Below are 16,811 nucleotides of genomic sequence, written 5' to 3' on the forward strand. Positions count from 1 at the left end.
AATAATAATAATAATAATAATAATAAAATATTAATACTAATTATTCCGCTTATTTCTAGTAAGAGACGTGGCATGCATAGAGTCTTATCCCGCTACTATAAAGCGCAAAACGGGATGATATCCTTAAAGGAGGACACGTACTGTAAAATACAAAGAGGGGGACCCATTCTTAAAAAATAAAATAAAAATCCAAAGCATTTTCACTGTGAGCGCAGTTTTCTGGGTAAATGAAAGTATTCTTGAATCGAGTTTATCAGTTCAAATGTTCCAGGTCTTTTCCTGCGACAGGTGCTCCCCCGTCGACTTGTTTTTCACCTGTTCGTTTTATGGTTTCTCATAACGCACTCGAGATTATCCGTTTTTACAACTTTGTATGGGAACTGTCCGACCACAAGTTAATAGTCACTTCCCCGCACTGGGACTATCCACCTCAGGATGCCTTGTGGCTAAAACGGTATCTTATCTCGACAATATATTGTACGGAATAGATGTACTACGGGATAATAAAGTTTTAAACATGTGATAGTCTGATACACTGTTATTAAGACGGGCTCCGGCGTCGTGCATGTCAGTGTTTGTATAAGGTGATCTGGCTCAGTCAATATGGGATGTTTGCAGCAATTTGGGCTGCTCGCTATTTAACGTAATCCACCATAATGGGACACATCGGCGAGCTGGATTAATAATTAATATGATTATTTTTCGTATGTTCGATATTTTGATATGCTTTAGACTAATTTAGCGCATTTGAACAACATGACACCTAGTTTGCGAGAAGACTTTGGAAAAATATTTGTTTAAGGTGACAAAACGTAACGTCCAATGGTACTTAATCTATGCGCAAGACACCAAAGTTTTGGTAAATCTGGATCATATTTAATCTAATTCAGGATGTGGCCCAATTAAACCTACCATGTTACGCAATCCTACTGCATAAAATAAATGACAAATTAGTGAACGCATTTCAGACTGTGGTTTTAGAAGCTCTTTATCGGGGTATCATCATATTCAGCCTTAAAGTAAAATCGTATTTAGCAAGTTGTGTGTCGCGCATCAGGAGCGCGACAAAAACATTCTTCTTTTTAGAAACAAAAAGAAAAACAAAAAAAATATTATTGACTGATCATCTGTAAGAAGGGACTGAACGTGACCTCTCTTGCAAGAGCAAGGAATAGTGTAATGACTTCAGCTTTTTAAATATTCAGTCGCAACGTCGGATATAACATTTTCAAGTGTTAGCGTTTGGCACTGGGGTGCGAAATTAATTCGTGAACCGTATATGAAACTGTGTGTGGAAAGTGTATTTTTCAAGTCTCACTTCTTCATTAAATAAACACTAAGACATTTACTTTCTCTATTAACCATGGTTGTTCTTATTGGCAATCCGATAAATGAAACGATAATTCATCCTTCCATGTGACAGTTTTATATATACAGGGATGGAAATATTTATTTTCGATGCAGACGTGTTATTTGGGATGTAGAAGTAGTGGAGAATGGGTTAAACTCTGTAGAAAATAGGCTAACCATTGAGTTCGTGCGATTCATTGCGCTTGAATTGTTTTGAATCTTATTACAACTTTTTTTTGTTGTTGATGGTGGTTGTCCGCTGCACAGAGTCTAGGATTGGCAGTCAAGACCCAGACGCGCAGTGGACTAGGGCGGGGACAGCAGAAGTTGCAGAATTTAAAGAGTGGAGAGGGTGCAGCACAGCTGATAAAAGTGAGTCATTCACTGCAGCCCTTCTCAAACACATAGCTACCAGGTGGCATAAAAAATTGGGTAATTAGGATAGTGCGCAAACATATAAAAGAAGCAGTAGGAAATTGCAGCACATAAACTGCGTGAAAGTTGACTTATTTCCGTGCCTGCATATTGTTATGTTACATCAGGTGTCCGATTTGTAGAATCAGATAAGTACAACTAAAATAACATTCCGTTTTCAGTTGTATCTGACATTTAGAAGATGACCCTGACAAATGCAAAACTAGCCTTGCTGAGCTGGACCGATGGGAGCATCCAGGAATGCCACAGTGAGGAACTCAAGTTTTCCGAAATCTCGAGATTGGCGCACAGCGACCCGAGGAGCTGGCTGAGCCCTTTCCAGCCTGGGGGTCCGGGGCCTGTTTCATTCCCGGCCCCGGGAGGAGCGGTCCCGGCTCTGTACGACCACGGGTCACTAGAAGGTGACCTCCAAAAAATGGTATCCAGGAATGCATTATCCAACAGCGCTGTTATGAACGAGAGGGACTTTGATAAATTGAGAGGAGACGCGAATAAGCGGAGCATCTCTCACTACCCCGGCCCGCAGAAGCACAGGCGGGTGGCTGCCAACGCAAGAGAGAGGCGGAGGATGCACGGGCTCAACAGGGCGTTTGACAAGCTGAGAAGCGTCATTCCCTCCCTGGAAAACGAAAAGAAGCTGTCCAAGTATGACACTCTGCAGATGGCGCAAATATACATCACTGAACTCTCCGAGCTACTGGCCGGCGTGGGCAAAACCGACTGCAGGAGCGGCGCTGGCGACAGTCTCGGCGGAGACCTGGGGGGCCAGGTGAGGACAAGCAGCCCGCTGCAAACGTGCTTGCCCGAAGTGAGGGTCGGGAGCAGCGCGAATTACTCCCTGGACAACCCGCCATCCTCCGCCCGGTTCTCCGCGCTCGGCGAGTCTCAGGGCGTGACCGCTGCGGTCGGGCACCTGATTATCCTCTCGAACCCGAAGCCGGCTCTGGGGAGCGACAGCAAGAGCCTGGGGGGGTCCTCTAACGGCAGCGACGGAGAGTCCCCCAACTGCAGTGACTGCGAGGACGGACACTCGGAAAGACATTAACCGCACTGCCTTAGGCCAGGATGAAAATGAGTGCTTTAGAGTAGACAGAGCTGTGCGTGACCGGCGTAGAAACGATAGTGCCATCCGCACTACAGCTTTTATATACACTTTACAAAACAGGCAAGTAACTTATAGGGCACTCGACCTAGATAGTGGGTTCATTGCTGTGTTTAGGAGACGGAAAAAGGAAGTTTCACAGGAACTAAGAAGTTTGTAGTAGAATGACACGCGATTATTCACTGTAACCCAGATGCTGTGGAATCGACACACCCACACATCTTGTGCAAGACCTGCACACACTATCTTACTCGCTTGTCAGTAATGTTTCTTTTTCGTAAATCGTTTTTGTCTGCTTCAAAAGTCTGTTCTCAAGTAACAAACTAAATCCAGAAGGTGTGTTGCCTATAAACTGCCGAATGAGTTTTCTTTTTTTTTTTCCTTTAAATGTTATCTTCAATAAATTTTCTGAGGAAGTGTCCGACGAATCTAAGGGACATTTTGGCTGGTCTAAACGTATGGCTTGACACGTTAAATGCCCGTTAAACTCTTCTACGTACGAGAGAATATAACTTTGTCTATCTTTACCACACGTATATTTTCTTTGTGTACTACAAAAGGGATCCGGGATACATTTGAAGGCAAAAGTCTCGTCGAAGTTGTGCCTTTGTATTGTCGTGTTCTTGTTAAAACACAATGGCACATCACTGTCGTTTTTCGTAAGTTTGGATTCTACCTTACAGTTAAGAACTCTAAATTAATCTATGTAAGAACATGTGCTTTTTAACCAAAATGCTTAAGCTCAGGGTTTTTAAACGGGGACAATGTCACAAAAATGCCAACCCCGTTTATTAAGGCAAAACATTATAAATCTTTTAAATAAAGGTTAAAAACGCTCTCATCACCGTAAGAAATAAAATGTTCTTTGTCTCACTACTCCAAGTTCCAAATAAAACCCTATATGCAGAGGATCTATGACTAACTTTATTTTTAATGTAATTAATATATTCTTATAGAAAAATCCAGGTGAGATTGCTTATAGTTGCACTTTATGGAAAAAAAGATAGGGTAGTTGATGGAAACTGGTCGTAGAGATTGTTTTAACTCTGTAATGCATTGTCTTCACACATTTTAAATGTATGTTATTTTGTTATTTATGTTTTACTGTCCATCCAAAAAGTAGTGAACTATTCTTGTTATTTTATCGATGTTATTATTTAATTTGTTTTCGAACGATGCTAAATAAATTTTTCACAAAGTTCAAATATTCTTCTTCCCGTTTTTGTTCGTTAAAGTTAAAAGTGGAATTAAAAATATAAAAAGATCCAGCGTGTAAACGGAAAAGCATTTTCTCTGACTCATGTCCTCATTAATTCTGAAGGATCTGTATTTGTATTATTTAAAGCTCAGGTTATACTAACTGAAAAGGTCAAAAGAAAAGTTTCTTCGTTATCAGATGTCTAAGGTTTCATTTCTGTTTTTAATCTACTGAGTAATGTACTCAGAACATTAAAGTGTAATTGTGATGTCCCGAGTTTTAAATCCAGCATCTTATCCTAGGTGATTAATTTGAGGATTACAAAAGGAACGAAATAAATTTTAAAGGAGCATTTTTTCAGTCTCCCGTGAGAATTGTGGATAAACTATGTTGTCATTTGGCGTGTCAGAATAAATTGCATTATATATCTTTGAAATCGCGAGAAAACCAAAACTAAGAAGTGAAAAACAAGGTTCTATGTGTATAACCACATACAGTGTATATATAAAAGGATGTTTTGTAATTTTGTAATGTTTACTATTCAACAAAGTTTGATTCAACATGGACTTTGTGAAAACAAATGTTTCGATTAAAAGCATAGGTCTAATGTGTATGAAGCTCTCTAACTCATAATACTATATAACCGAAAAATATTACTTTTTCTGTATGCTTTTGATTTGAATTTTAGAGTTTCATACCTTTCACTGTTTTTTTTTTTTTTTGCGTCTAAGGGATGATCGAAATAAGACGTTTACAGCACTTGCTGTGCTAGAAGCCATGGGACAGAACTGGAAGTTACGTGTGCAGTATTATTATACAGTTTAAATAAGTTACCTTTCATTCTTACCCTGTTACTGTCATCGTCCTCTACAAGCATACCTGCTTTCTTTTCTTCACTTATGTTCTCTATGGACCCTTGACTGATTAAATCACATAACTAATCAATACCAAGTATTTAATAAATAGGTGATTTAGCCATAGAAGTGGCCACAAGGCAAAATAACTTTGAAAATCCTAGATTGGAAACCAAACCTAGGTGTATTCAAATCTGCAAAAACTCTAATATTTCAAGACAGAACTGGGTTCTGTGATTCTGAGTTTAATTAGCTACTAGCAACCAAAGCTATAAACCAAATAGCTTCAGTTGAATTATAACCTCCCCTGTGTTCTGAGCATTTATACTTGTGCTGTTCAGTTAGATTTGTTGGAAAGAATGAAACAAAGAGAATATGAACCAGGCCAAGTGCATTTTGAACTGCTGTTTGAAAAGGATTTTTGTATTGCATGTCTCATGTCCTCACATACCACAACAAAGCAATGCAGAGCTTGCATATACTGTATATCCACTGCAGTCACAGCTGCTAGTTATCATATGTTCTGTCCGTGATCCCCATATTTCGGGCTGGAAGAGCTGGTAAGACTTTGACCCTGTCCTTTGCAAAGATATCAGAAAGCTTCTGCTTGAAGTCTACAGGGATTTCAGTGTTGGTAACAATTGTAGACCTGGGGCTTAAGACTTCGCTTTCCTCCTCATAGCATTTCTCTTTGTTTGACTGCTTGTGAAAAGAGGCCAGAGCATAGAGGCACTCAGAACTGGGAGAATGTTCCTGGTCTTCAGATTCGTTCTGTTCCCAGCTCTTCATGTTGTCATAAAGAGCAGGTTTCTTTGCATATGCTCCCCAGTAATCCTGGGAGACGTTTTCAGGAGAAGAGGGAACACTCTTCAGCTTTGAAGGAAGCTTCATTTCCTTTTCCTGCCTCTGCCAGTAGTCCTCCTCCTTCTCTTCATCCTCCTCTGCCACTTGCTCCTTAATGTTTTCCTCATCTTCCTCCTCCTCCTTCTCGATGGTATGTTGTCTGCTCAAAACGCTTCGGAGTGCTCCTTGACCAGAACGTTCATGCACAGTGGCATAAACAGCTTTCTGAGGGTCATTTTCAAAACTATCCTCATGCTGCTGGCTGGATTTGGGCATTCTCTTTTGTGCTAAAAGGTTCCTGGGTGGCTTTGGAGCTGGGGTTCGTGTCCTCTCAAGGCCTTCTGGTGGAAGTTCCTGGTCTTGTCTTGTTTTGCTTCCCCTGTTGTGGAAAGCTGACATGACCTGGCAGTGTTCCTGCGTGGAGGAATGAGAGAAAGACTGAGAGGGCACCGCATCCATTTCTGGGTTCCTCATGCATATTTGCTTTTTCTGATGTCCAATGGCATCTTCAATGGTCCTGTAGATCTTTGCCACATCTTTGGACAGGAATGTGAAGTGGCCTTCCCCAGATTCACACCGCCTGCCAGCCTCAAAGGTCACCGCATCCTAGGATAATAACAGCAATAAAACTTTACTTACAGGTAAAGCCCCCTGCACATACATGTAATTGGTCCTAACAGATCAGTTTTCAGATTCCATATGCCATTCTGTGAATTACTTTTGTAGTTTATAAGAATGAAATTAAGTTTTTTTCTACAACCCTCTCTTAGTTTGTTGTGGAGAGAATTTATGTAGTGTCCACACATACAGTACATTGCCACATAAATTACACAAGTTTACATGCATAAATTGTCACACAAGGTCACATAAAAACAAAAGCATTTCAATAAGTGAGGTAACAAGGCCTCTTGTGGCCACAGACAAGTTACGCTGGTGAGCATGACTAGGTAAAGGTTTGTAACACAAACAGCTTCTGTGTCATGAGCCCAGGTGGGTGTGCATTTGCTTGTGGTAACACTAAACATCAATTAAAAAAAAAACGAGCCTCTAGCAAAACCTGATCAAGCACTGAGGTTCTTGGTGTGATTCGATTTAGTGTATGTAGGCGTCATGGCACCAATTAAAATTTATTATAAACCCATAGAGATATATGTCCTCCATGTCAAGTCATGGAATAAGATGTGTTTGTCTGTGGTGCAGTCCCTCCAGTAATGCTAGGATGTTCAAGATGAGCAGGGACCTGAGCATCCAGATATCTTCTAATTCACCTGTCAATGTTTTCTACATGCAAAGCGTGATTAGAGAAGACACAAGCATGAGTCGTGCTGCCACCAGCAAGAACTTCCGCATCTGTTTGGTTTCTGTACACAATTTCATTAATGAGCTGGAGGGATGAAAAGTGTGAGCCAGGTGAATACTGAAGAAACTCTCAGCTGTTCACAAATCCTCCCAGATCAGCTGTTCTCTGCTGCTGAAATTGACATATTGACATGTTGACATGAGACGATCCAAAATGCCACAGACTGCCAACTGTATCCCTGAATGTTTATGACGTTACAGATGGGAGGTGTACCACTGTGCTCCAGCCTTGGTCCTCCTGTGATTCCCATCTCCTTAATACCCTAGTGAAAAACCTGTCCAGCAAGCAGTTTTCAACCAATGGCAAAGTGCTAGAGGCAGCTAAGCCTTAGTTCCAGGAGTCTGGCATCCTCCATGCTGCCCACCTCTGAGCCATTCGTTCATCAAAAGGTCAGGGGCAACACCACCACACACTGGAGGGTCAGGCACAAGAAGAGGAGAGGCCAGCAAGAATCATGTACGTTTTTTAAGTTATTTTACTTTAGACTCTTGTTTTGCTTTTTTCCCCCATTATGTATCTTTCAAACTATCAGGCAGATCTGTTTGGAGATGTCTTATCTTTGAAAATTTCAGTTCTTTGACATATGAAATAAACTTCCAGCCACAACAACCCTCTAATAAACATAAAATGTCAAATAGCTCCTTAATTAAAAAAAGTAATCTTTGCAAATATGAGGATGCAAAAACCCAATGTAATACTCTGCACTAATGCATTTAATCAATTTAATAATAACAAATCCTTGCATTTGCAAGGATTTCTAATCCCAAAGGATTCCCAAGTGCTTTGCACATACAGTAGGAAGGAATTTTAGCCACCACTGAAGTTCAGCACCTACCTGCGCTACATTAAAATGCCAGCAGTCCCACTGCACATACAGTAGGCATCTAACAATGTCATAGAAAAGAAAGCAAAACTTAAGATTTAAGAATCAACTCTTAGGACAATCCATGACCGTGTCAAAATGAAAACATCACAAAGTTATTGCCAGGCTATGACCTCCCAGAGTACCAATACGATTCTGTCAGCACTGACACTTACAGTAGATGTGATCAGCCAATAAATTGGTCTGACTAGAGCAACAGCAAAGTCTGGCCAGTCACAGAACAACTCAGCAGTCTGCATTGCTGAGTTATTCCCACAGATTTCCTGACGTCTCGCCACTGTTATCCTAACGGTGCTTGGTCCTGTTGGAAAATAACATTGTTCCTTTCTTAAAGGAGATTCCTCAGTTCACCACCACACTTCCACCTGTTGGTTTGAGCAATGCCATAATCAGCATAACTCTCAACGTGATGTTTCCACCCTTGTCTTTCATCAGGTCTGTCGAGGGCAAGACAAAACCCTCCACCCGTTTCTCTGCTGTCACATCAGATGTGCTCTGGTCCACGGAAGAAGGTGTTTGTTTCGATTAAGTGTCAATATATATTATCCATGTCCGAGCATGCAGGTGAACGTCTGTCATTCTGTTAGGCAACTTTAACTTAAGTCTGGCTTGATGTTTAATGCTCATGTGCAGAATATTGTAAAAACATTATTCTTCCATCTCCGAAACATCTCGAGACTGCAACCTCTGTTGTCTTTCACAGTTGCAGAAGGGCTGGTCAACACATTTGTTTTTTATAGAAATGATTTCTGCCACACCCTGCTCACTCGGGTAACTAAATCCACACTGAACAAACTCCACTATATTCAGAATTGAGCAGAGAGAATCTAGACTAGGCCGTGTGCAAGCAATCACATTTTTCCTGTCCCCGAGTCCTTGCACTTCATAAACTTCTGAAACTTCCTAACCGGTTCCTAACAATCCTCATGCTCACCTGGAAGGCTTTACCTGACTTGGCACCTCAGCACTGTCTGACTTATTATCTGTCTTCTTCCCACCTAGCAGCCTTCAATCATCTGACTCTGGTCTTCTAGGTGTCCCTCAAGCTCGTTTACATTCTACGGATGACAGACAGAACCTTCTCTCGCTACACCCCAGAGCTCTGGAATTCTATACCCAAAGATATCAGACAGTCACCTACCCTGATTGCATTTCGAGACTTAAAACCTTTCTCTTCTGAAAGCCTTTTACTTAATTAATGTCTGTGCATGCTCCATTCTCTAACTAGTACTGCACCTCTAATCAATTGTCTTTCTTATATGTACTTACTTTGTCACTATTCATTGTAAATTTATAAGTTACAGCACACCTACTGTCAAGAGCTTTTAAATGCTACTTTTAAAGACGTATTCCATGCTGAAAAGAGAAGAAAAGAAACACAACGTTTTGACTGTGGAGCCTTCTTTGGGTGTCACACCTGATGAAGGCTCCACAGCCTAAATGTTGTGTTTTTTTTCTTCTCTTTTCAGCACAGAATAAACCTTTACTTGTTACTTTGCAGCCTGCACATGCTGATGCAGCTACCTACTTGAACTACTTTTAAATACGCCATAAAAATGAAGTTATTGTTGTAGCAACTTTAGCAGTGATTTTATGAAATCACAGGGCTGCATCTTAGTTTTGTCATCCAAATGAACAGCACAAGTCAAAAACATGGGAAACACATCTTCTCAGCGTTTAAAGTGTAAATAATATTATATATGTAGATAATGACCTACTGACGTGAACCTAGACTTTTGTATTTTATTGTGCATCAGAACACAAGCTTAATTAATTTAGCACTGAAAAAAGAAAAATCAGCATTAGAAAGAATAAACAAGGAAAGCTCATCATCTTCTTTTAAGTGATATCCCATTAATAATTGGGGTTTTCTATAATTAAAAAAAAACAGCTGGGATCCTCACTCACCAGTGTCATTAAAATGCCATTTAGCGTGATGTGAAGTGTGACTAAACCAATGAAGAGCTGGAGAGTCAAATTGTGCTGCATCAATTGGAACATTAGCTTTATGTGAGGTTAGGGAGTAAAAATCCTCTAAACCAGCACACTGTGCAAATGGTACAATGGTGGTGGATGAGTAAAAACGTCCAAATTATTCATTGACTGGTCTGAGTTCCTAGTGTGTGATAAAAAGAGTTTTATATGAGTGAATTGTTGCTCTTGTTTTAACTCAAGGGAAAAATAAGCATGAATGGCACAGTGACGCAGTGTTCAGCATTGCTGTCTTACAGTAGTGCTGGAGCCCTGGGCCTGATTCTTGGGGTGCTACCTGTGTGGAGCTTGTTTCTCCCTGTGTTCATGTGGGCTTACTCCAGGTGCTGCAGTTTTCTCTCACTGTCCAAAGACATACTGATAGTTTAATTAGCTTCTGGGAAGGCTGACCATGGTGTGAGTGTGTGCATTTGGGTCTTTGCCTGTGTGTGCCCTACGATGGACTCATGTCCTGTCTACTGTGTACCCTGCCTTGCACCCGTTGCTTGCTGGGACAGACTCCAGCTCCCCAGTGACCCTGAATTGGAAGAAGTGGTCAGAAAACGGATGGATGGAATAATGAGTATGATCATGAATATTGAGAACAACATGATCATGCTACATTCAGGGCTTAAAAATGAAGTTAACCTGAGAACATGTTTTTAGTCTTTATAGAACTGGATTCCCATGCAATTTGATTAAACAAGCCAAATAGAAAAAGTTGAAAGGCTACCTTATCCTGGCCAAAGCGTCTCAGCAGCTGGTAAGGCCAGTAGTACACTACTTCTTTCGTCTGAGGATCGAGCAGGGTGATAGCTTCTCCATCAAGAGCCAGAAGATAAGGCCCTGTGAGACAACACCTCGCCGATGCCTCAGTCTTCTGAACAGTTACTTCATACTCCTGATCTGTGTGAAAAGCAGGACTGGGTAAGTGCATCAAAGAGGCCAAACGTAAAACCAAACGACAGAAAAAAATCAATATAAATAAAAATGAGTGCTTAAACAGAAGGAATTACCCATCATGCAGCACTTCCAAGCCAATTCATTGACGTGGGTCACTGGATCCAGCATCACTGCTAATCCAGTGCAATGATTGTCAATGAAAGAAATGAAGAGCAGATCGCTAACCAGCGACTCAGATGATACCTGACAGGACTGGCCTTCCTTTTTTTTGTTTCCTATATACTATTAGCATGATTAGCATTTAGCTATGCTCTATTTTGTGTCTTCCGTCTCTTTCTCCTTTAATTGTGAGGGAAGGTTTGGGAGGGATGTGGGAAGGGCACTAGGAATCTCAGATATTCTCAGATAAAACACTGCACTAACAATGTACATGTTCTTTAATATTGCTTCAATATAGAAATTATGCATCACACATTTTTGTTGGTTTTGAAAAACAATAAATATAAGTGAACTGGAAGGCTCACAGAAAAAGCAACTCTCAGACTTTTCTTTCCATCATTCTGCCTCTGCACGTCAGAGTGCTTAGACAAAGGTTTACAAGACAAGAAATCAATCACATGCTCAGTTCTGAAACCTGTGTTCAAAAATAATTTCTGCATGCTTGCTGAACAGCATGTTGGCTGCACTAGATTTGATGTTACAGCATAAAACACTGAATATAAATGGAAGTCTGGTATGTAATCTCTTTAAAGCAAGCCTTTAAATTTGCAAGCGGGCAGACAGATATTAGTTGAAATTCTGTTAACACTTTTGATTACTGTAGAGTTTTGTTTACATATGCTTCTGTAGAGTAGCTTTTAGAGAATCTAAAAAAAAATTAGGCTGTCAGATAAGAGTGTGTGCATATAAATAAATGTTCAAACTACAATTTGCATACAAGTGTGGAATGCGTAAGATTTAAGTATGATGATCTTTCGTCATGGAAAATAATTGTGTAGCTCAATGTTGTATGTTTTTACACTGCGTATATTTTTTTTTTCTCAAAAGTGTTTTACCGTTAGAAACTACATGTAAGACCAAGATAAACTTAGAATTAATTTCAAGAAGTTGGGTACTTTGAAGTGGTGGCTTTATTCAGAGAGATCTCTTTCAGGTATTTTTAGATTCATAATTGTTGTGCATATTTACTAGTGCTGTTTCTTCTAGTATTAGTCACAAGAACCTTAGAACTCAAACCTTGATGTTGCATTTCTGTCCCTCACCAGTAATTTGGTCCATAAAAAATTGGTATATAAAATCAATTTAAAAAGGAAACATTTGTTGTTTTCAAAGTCTGTATTGTAACTGTTGAAATGTTTAACTGCACAGAGACACTTTCAGAAATACAACTATTTTCACCCCTAATTATGAATTATCTAATGTTAACTGGTAAACTTGTAGTAAACTGGTAAACTGCCTGTAGTAAAGTTAGAGCTCACTTTTTATCCAATTGTTTCTTGGCAATTTTCACTGAATCCGGATTAGTATTTCTAACCTGTTTCTCTCTACAGGTAGTAAAAAACAGAATTCATGTTTGTTTTTCACTTTGAATCACACATACGTCTGAACACACACCCAGTTAGCCTTATTCATGTTTAAGTTTCAGAACTAAAACCAAAAATACTCACATCTGCTACCTGAAGAAAACTGAGCATTTTTCTTTTTACTTTTCAGATATGAATTGAGCAGAAATGACCAACGAATGTGAACATAATTTTAAAAACCTCCAAATAATTTTTCACTGCTGTTGGTACACATCCTATTGCACAACATTGCCTGATAAGCTTGTCCTCCAGCTATCACAGATATGAGGGAGCCTACAACTAGGGTTAGGCAAGCTTGATCCTTGACCTATTAACCCCAATCCTCTTCCTGGAGGGCATGACAGTCTACAGGATTTCAGTCCACCCGGAATCCTAACAGCCTCGTTATTGCCTTAATTGGGTCAAATTAACTCAGGGAGAAGTTGCCGGTGCTTTAAAGAGACCTAAAAAACCTACAGACACCTTGGCCCCCAAGGACCAGGATTGGGGATCCTTGCTTTAGAGGTGCCCTTCAAACAACACCTGTCCTTTCCCTGGAAAACAGAGCTGATTTGACCTAAGATCCACTTAATTGGTGATAATTAAGTCAAAATGAAGGTCAGAGAAGGAATGAAAACCAAAAACCAAACCAGCCTTCCTTATAGCACCAGGATTGCCCACCCCTGGCTGAAACAATGACAGACTGTGGGCACCAGAGAGATGTGTTTTTGTAAGAGCAAAATATTTTTTACACATACCCTTCTTCCATGCTGAATACAGCTCATTCTCCTCCATCGGTATCTCAGAGCTCTCCTGTCTGGCCACGGTGTTTGTGTCTCCATCTCTCTTCTGCAAAACATGCATTATAAATAAGGAAACAACCCCATATGAACTGCCAGCACTCTCACTATAGTGTCTGTTCTGTGCGCACACATAGAGCAATAAAGTCTATACATGGTTGGGGCTACATCTGTCAGGAGGAATGCATCTGATATAAGCTACCCTTTACTGTCTTATGAAGTCCAAAAAAAGAATCACAAATTAATCCACATCTAAAAAATATAACTCATATTGCGAGTTACGTCCCTGCAGTTCAGCATATTTGACCACTAACATGGGCTTTAATCAAGCAACAGATTGTGGTTTAACACTGATCATTCAGACAACTATGGTGTATAACTGGTCTCATTTATACATGAGACATTCTGTAACTTGCTGCCAGGCTCTGTTCTGCTTGACATTCCAGTCTATGAAATACTTCCTTTGCTGTCAGAATGAAATAGAACAGTACTGGCAATTCTACATTGTAATGATTATCCGGAATAATGCCAGCTGGAAGATGAGGAAATGTTGAGAGACCTTTTATGTTGCTATGTGATAAACCAAAATAGGTTTAAGGCCTCTGCACCTTACTATTATATAACATGAGACTGCCCATAGATTCTATCACAGTAGGCTTCTCAATACATATAAAGCACCCCTAAACATTGCCAGGCTATATAGAAGTCTTCTTCACCCTTGGTAGAATAGTCTGTGTAAGCATGACTTTTAGTCTGCACTGCAGCCCCCTTCCTCAGACCAGTTGCACTCTGCTGGGTCATACCTGAAACGCCAGCTGGCAGAGCTTGGTGATCCACTCTTGGGCTTGCTCTGACGCCAGAGTGTACGTGCGCTGGGTGGTGTTGAGATAGAAGGCGATGCTGTCCTTGGGGCAGCTCTCATGGGGGGCCGAGGTGATGCTGACGCAGTCGTCCAGGCGAATCACCTTTTTGTCGGTCTTCTTCAGGCCCTGCTTCCCTGCTGCAGCGACACTCCCACTCCCCCCGTCTCTGATGTCACACAGCTCCACACGGCCGATCCCATAGGGGCTGGCCTGGAAGAGCATCACCCAAGTTCTCTTCCAGCTCTTCTGCACAGATAAAGCAGAGCACTCTTAGAGAAAGACAAAGACACTGCCTTGTTTCACAGAGAAACGCAGAGTGCTTTCCGTGGAGTTTCCCCATTTTCTATCGTGCCAGACATCTGTCTTTGTTTTGCTAGCCTACACCTAACCCTTGTTCAATTCCTCTCTTGTAGCACACACTGGTGATTCTGCAACAGACAAAGACTTGGCAACCAGTACGAGCTGCACACGTACAGCACGAAATTAAAAAAATACTACAAATTGGACCACATTTTCCACCCTGCAGCGAGAAAGGAACAGCAACTTCTGTAAACATCAGAAAGCATAACAGAAAAAGGGAACTTATAAAAAACGAATTGATTAAAAAACCAGATGTGGAAAAAAGATCTATGCAAAGTAAATAAACTGGAACAGAAAAATCTACAAGTAGTCCATTTTATTTCACAACAAAATGTAGGCAGAATTCTGCTTCTTAGAAACACAGATGTAGGGAACATATTAATGACAGCAAACAGGAAAATAGACATGTTTCTTCATAGCCAGGCCGTTTCCTGTGAGTTAGAGAAGTGTTTACAAAAATTAGATACTCAACCCAGATTATAAACCATCTCAAAAGGACAATGTGATGCAGCATAATTGTATATAAAATCATAGATTTTTTTAAAACAACAGCACATTCTAGATGAGGCCAGATGGTTCCAATGGATAACTAGCAAGAACTCTAGATATATTAAAGGCAAGAAAGCCTTGATTAGTTATTATGCTTGAGTACGCATCAAGTAATGCCAAAAACTGGCCATCATATTAAGTCAGGAGTTTTTAGGGATTCTTTTAATTGAACTCAAGGCAGCATATAAGAAATGTGAAGAATACTCAATTGTTTCATTTATGAAATTCAAACAAAAACTTAATTCCCCTAAACCACCAAACAGAAACAAAAACTCCACACACTCACTTTAGATCTGGCCCAGTAAGAGTAAAGAACACAAATTCCATGGTCATGCCCATGATTTTTTATGTTTAATACGATTGTTGTTGGCCATATGAAAAAAAAAGCAATGGAAGCATTAAGTCGCATAAGGGTTGTTCTTCATGGTTTTACGATCCTCTATTGATTGAATTTTGATTGGTAGTTTTTGATTTCATTTCACATAATGTGAGTTAAAACAAATATGATTCAGATAAAAAAGGGAAATAATAAATATTTGTGAACAAAAACTTGATGAATAACCAAACGCCTTATATTATGTTTGCCCACTGTACAGATTTATTATCAATAAACATAGGATGCAGAACAGAAATGCCTTTACATTTCTTTACTGAATTGCCAGAAACGAAGCAAGATTTATCTCAGATTTTCTAAGGATGCTCACTCTGTATTCTCAGTCTCAGAGCACATATCGTGAACATTAAACATGATTATTCCTCCTTGCGTGAATGAAAGCTCAGAAATGGATACTTCAGAGTGTGGAGGATAATATTCATTTAAGCCACATCCACTGGTATCCTAAGAGTTAGCAGCCTGACGACTCCAAATCATGTCTGATATGCTAAAGTCAAATGACAAATACTGTAACATGTCAAAGGCATTAACTACAGCTGCACTTTGGGGCCGATACCTACAGAACAAGCAAGTGAGAGGCGCAAACTCACCATCCCAAACTTGGCACCTTGCATGTATAACATTCCCTCCCTGGCAGGCTGTTCCATGGCGCTGCAGAAGCACAGGCAAGCTGGGCGCCGAGGCTGACAGCCTGAGCTCACAGTCCAGGGCACAGCTTCCTCTGTGGGCGAGCAGCGACTTCCCAGTGACAGGACGGCATTTCAGCACACAGTGGTCTGATTTCGTAGCCCCGAGCAGGAGTCACGTGCTTGCGGGGCCCTTCGATGGTTGGAGAAGAGGACAAAAGGTTGCAGCTTCCTTTCCACCACTAGAAAATGATCACTCTTTCAGTGAACTCTTGGTTTTACAACTGAAATGTAGCCGTGGGTCCTGTCTGAACTATGCACTGCATGCGCCCTGCCCCCAGTTAACTCCATCTACATCAAACTTTTCACGTGCCCTCTGAAGTAAAAAAAATAAAATCAGCTTTTTTAAAAATAAAAACCAGCCAACTCAGAAATGTAAATCAGTTCTCAACGATTTGCACTACTGGGGTTTAAAACAAGAACAAGCTTGTTTTAATTTGGAAAATGCAAAGTAGGAAAACTTTTTTTATTTTTATTCGTCTCCGAAATGGACATAGTACGTTGTCTGGATAACACTGTATGGCTTAAAGCAGGGGTCTCTAAATCTGGTTCTGCAGATCCCCACTCCAGTTAGTTATAGAGGTCACCCCAAACTCACATTTTTTAAAGATAAAAAACACTTCAATTGAAGAGTGTTCTGGTTTTTGGTCTTAATGAATTCTACTATACCAGATCATCCATTTCATTTATCACAGGCA

The 16,811-nt window shown here is 40.4% G+C and overlaps 2 protein-coding genes across 3 annotated transcripts; one reads left to right on the forward strand and one right to left on the reverse strand.

The window, feature by feature from the left end:
* The first annotated feature begins 1,549 nt into the window (after nt 1-1,549).
* On the forward strand, nt 1,550-4,092 carry atoh1b (atonal bHLH transcription factor 1b). The gene has a single exon (XM_088604644.1). It carries the CDS (start codon nt 1,967-1,969, stop codon nt 2,828-2,830), a length of 864 nt encoding a protein of 287 aa, XP_088460770.1. The 5' UTR covers nt 1,550-1,966; the 3' UTR covers nt 2,831-4,092.
* Nucleotides 4,093-5,023: 931 nt separating this feature from the next.
* dok3 (docking protein 3) lies at nt 5,024-16,333 on the reverse strand. 2 transcript variants are annotated; one of them, XM_088604643.1, is made up of 5 exons: nt 16,018-16,333; nt 14,065-14,367; nt 13,220-13,310; nt 10,730-10,902; nt 5,024-6,388 (listed from the first exon to the last, which is right to left on the reverse strand). In XM_088604643.1, exons 1-5 carry the CDS (start codon nt 16,072-16,074, stop codon nt 5,447-5,449), a joined length of 1,566 nt encoding a protein of 521 aa, XP_088460769.1. In that variant the 5' UTR covers nt 16,075-16,333; the 3' UTR covers nt 5,024-5,446. The 2 variants fall into 2 exon arrangements, with proteins under 2 accessions (XP_088460769.1, XP_088460768.1); XM_088604642.1 differs by having other exon boundaries at nt 14,065-14,370; nt 16,018-16,324.
* Between the last annotated feature and the right edge of the window lie 478 nt (nt 16,334-16,811).

The sequence above is a fragment of the Lepisosteus platostomus genome, chromosome 13 (genome assembly GCF_059453375.1).
Source record: "Lepisosteus platostomus isolate fLepPlt1 chromosome 13, fLepPlt1.hap1, whole genome shotgun sequence".
In the NCBI taxonomy this organism is placed as follows: Eukaryota; Metazoa; Chordata; class Actinopteri; order Semionotiformes; family Lepisosteidae; genus Lepisosteus; species Lepisosteus platostomus.

What these genes read in the sequence shown, in the direction of transcription:
- atoh1b (XM_088604644.1), top strand. Translation starts at nt 1,967, where the DNA reads ATGACCCTGACAAATGCAAAACTAGCCTTGCTGAGCTGGACCGATGGG.
- dok3 (XM_088604642.1), bottom strand. Translation starts at nt 16,074, where the DNA reads ATGGAACAGCCTGCCAGGGAGGGAATGTTATACATGCAAGGTGCCAAG. An exon ending in AAGGTGCCAAGTTTGGGATG is followed by an intron (nt 14,371 to 16,017) that starts GTGAGTTTGCGC and finishes TTATCTGTGCAG; the next exon opens with AAGAGCTGGAAGAGAACTTG. An exon ending in TCTGCCAGCTGGCGTTTCAG is followed by an intron (nt 13,311 to 14,064) that starts GTATGACCCAGC and finishes CATGTTTTGCAG; the next exon opens with AAGAGAGATGGAGACACAAA.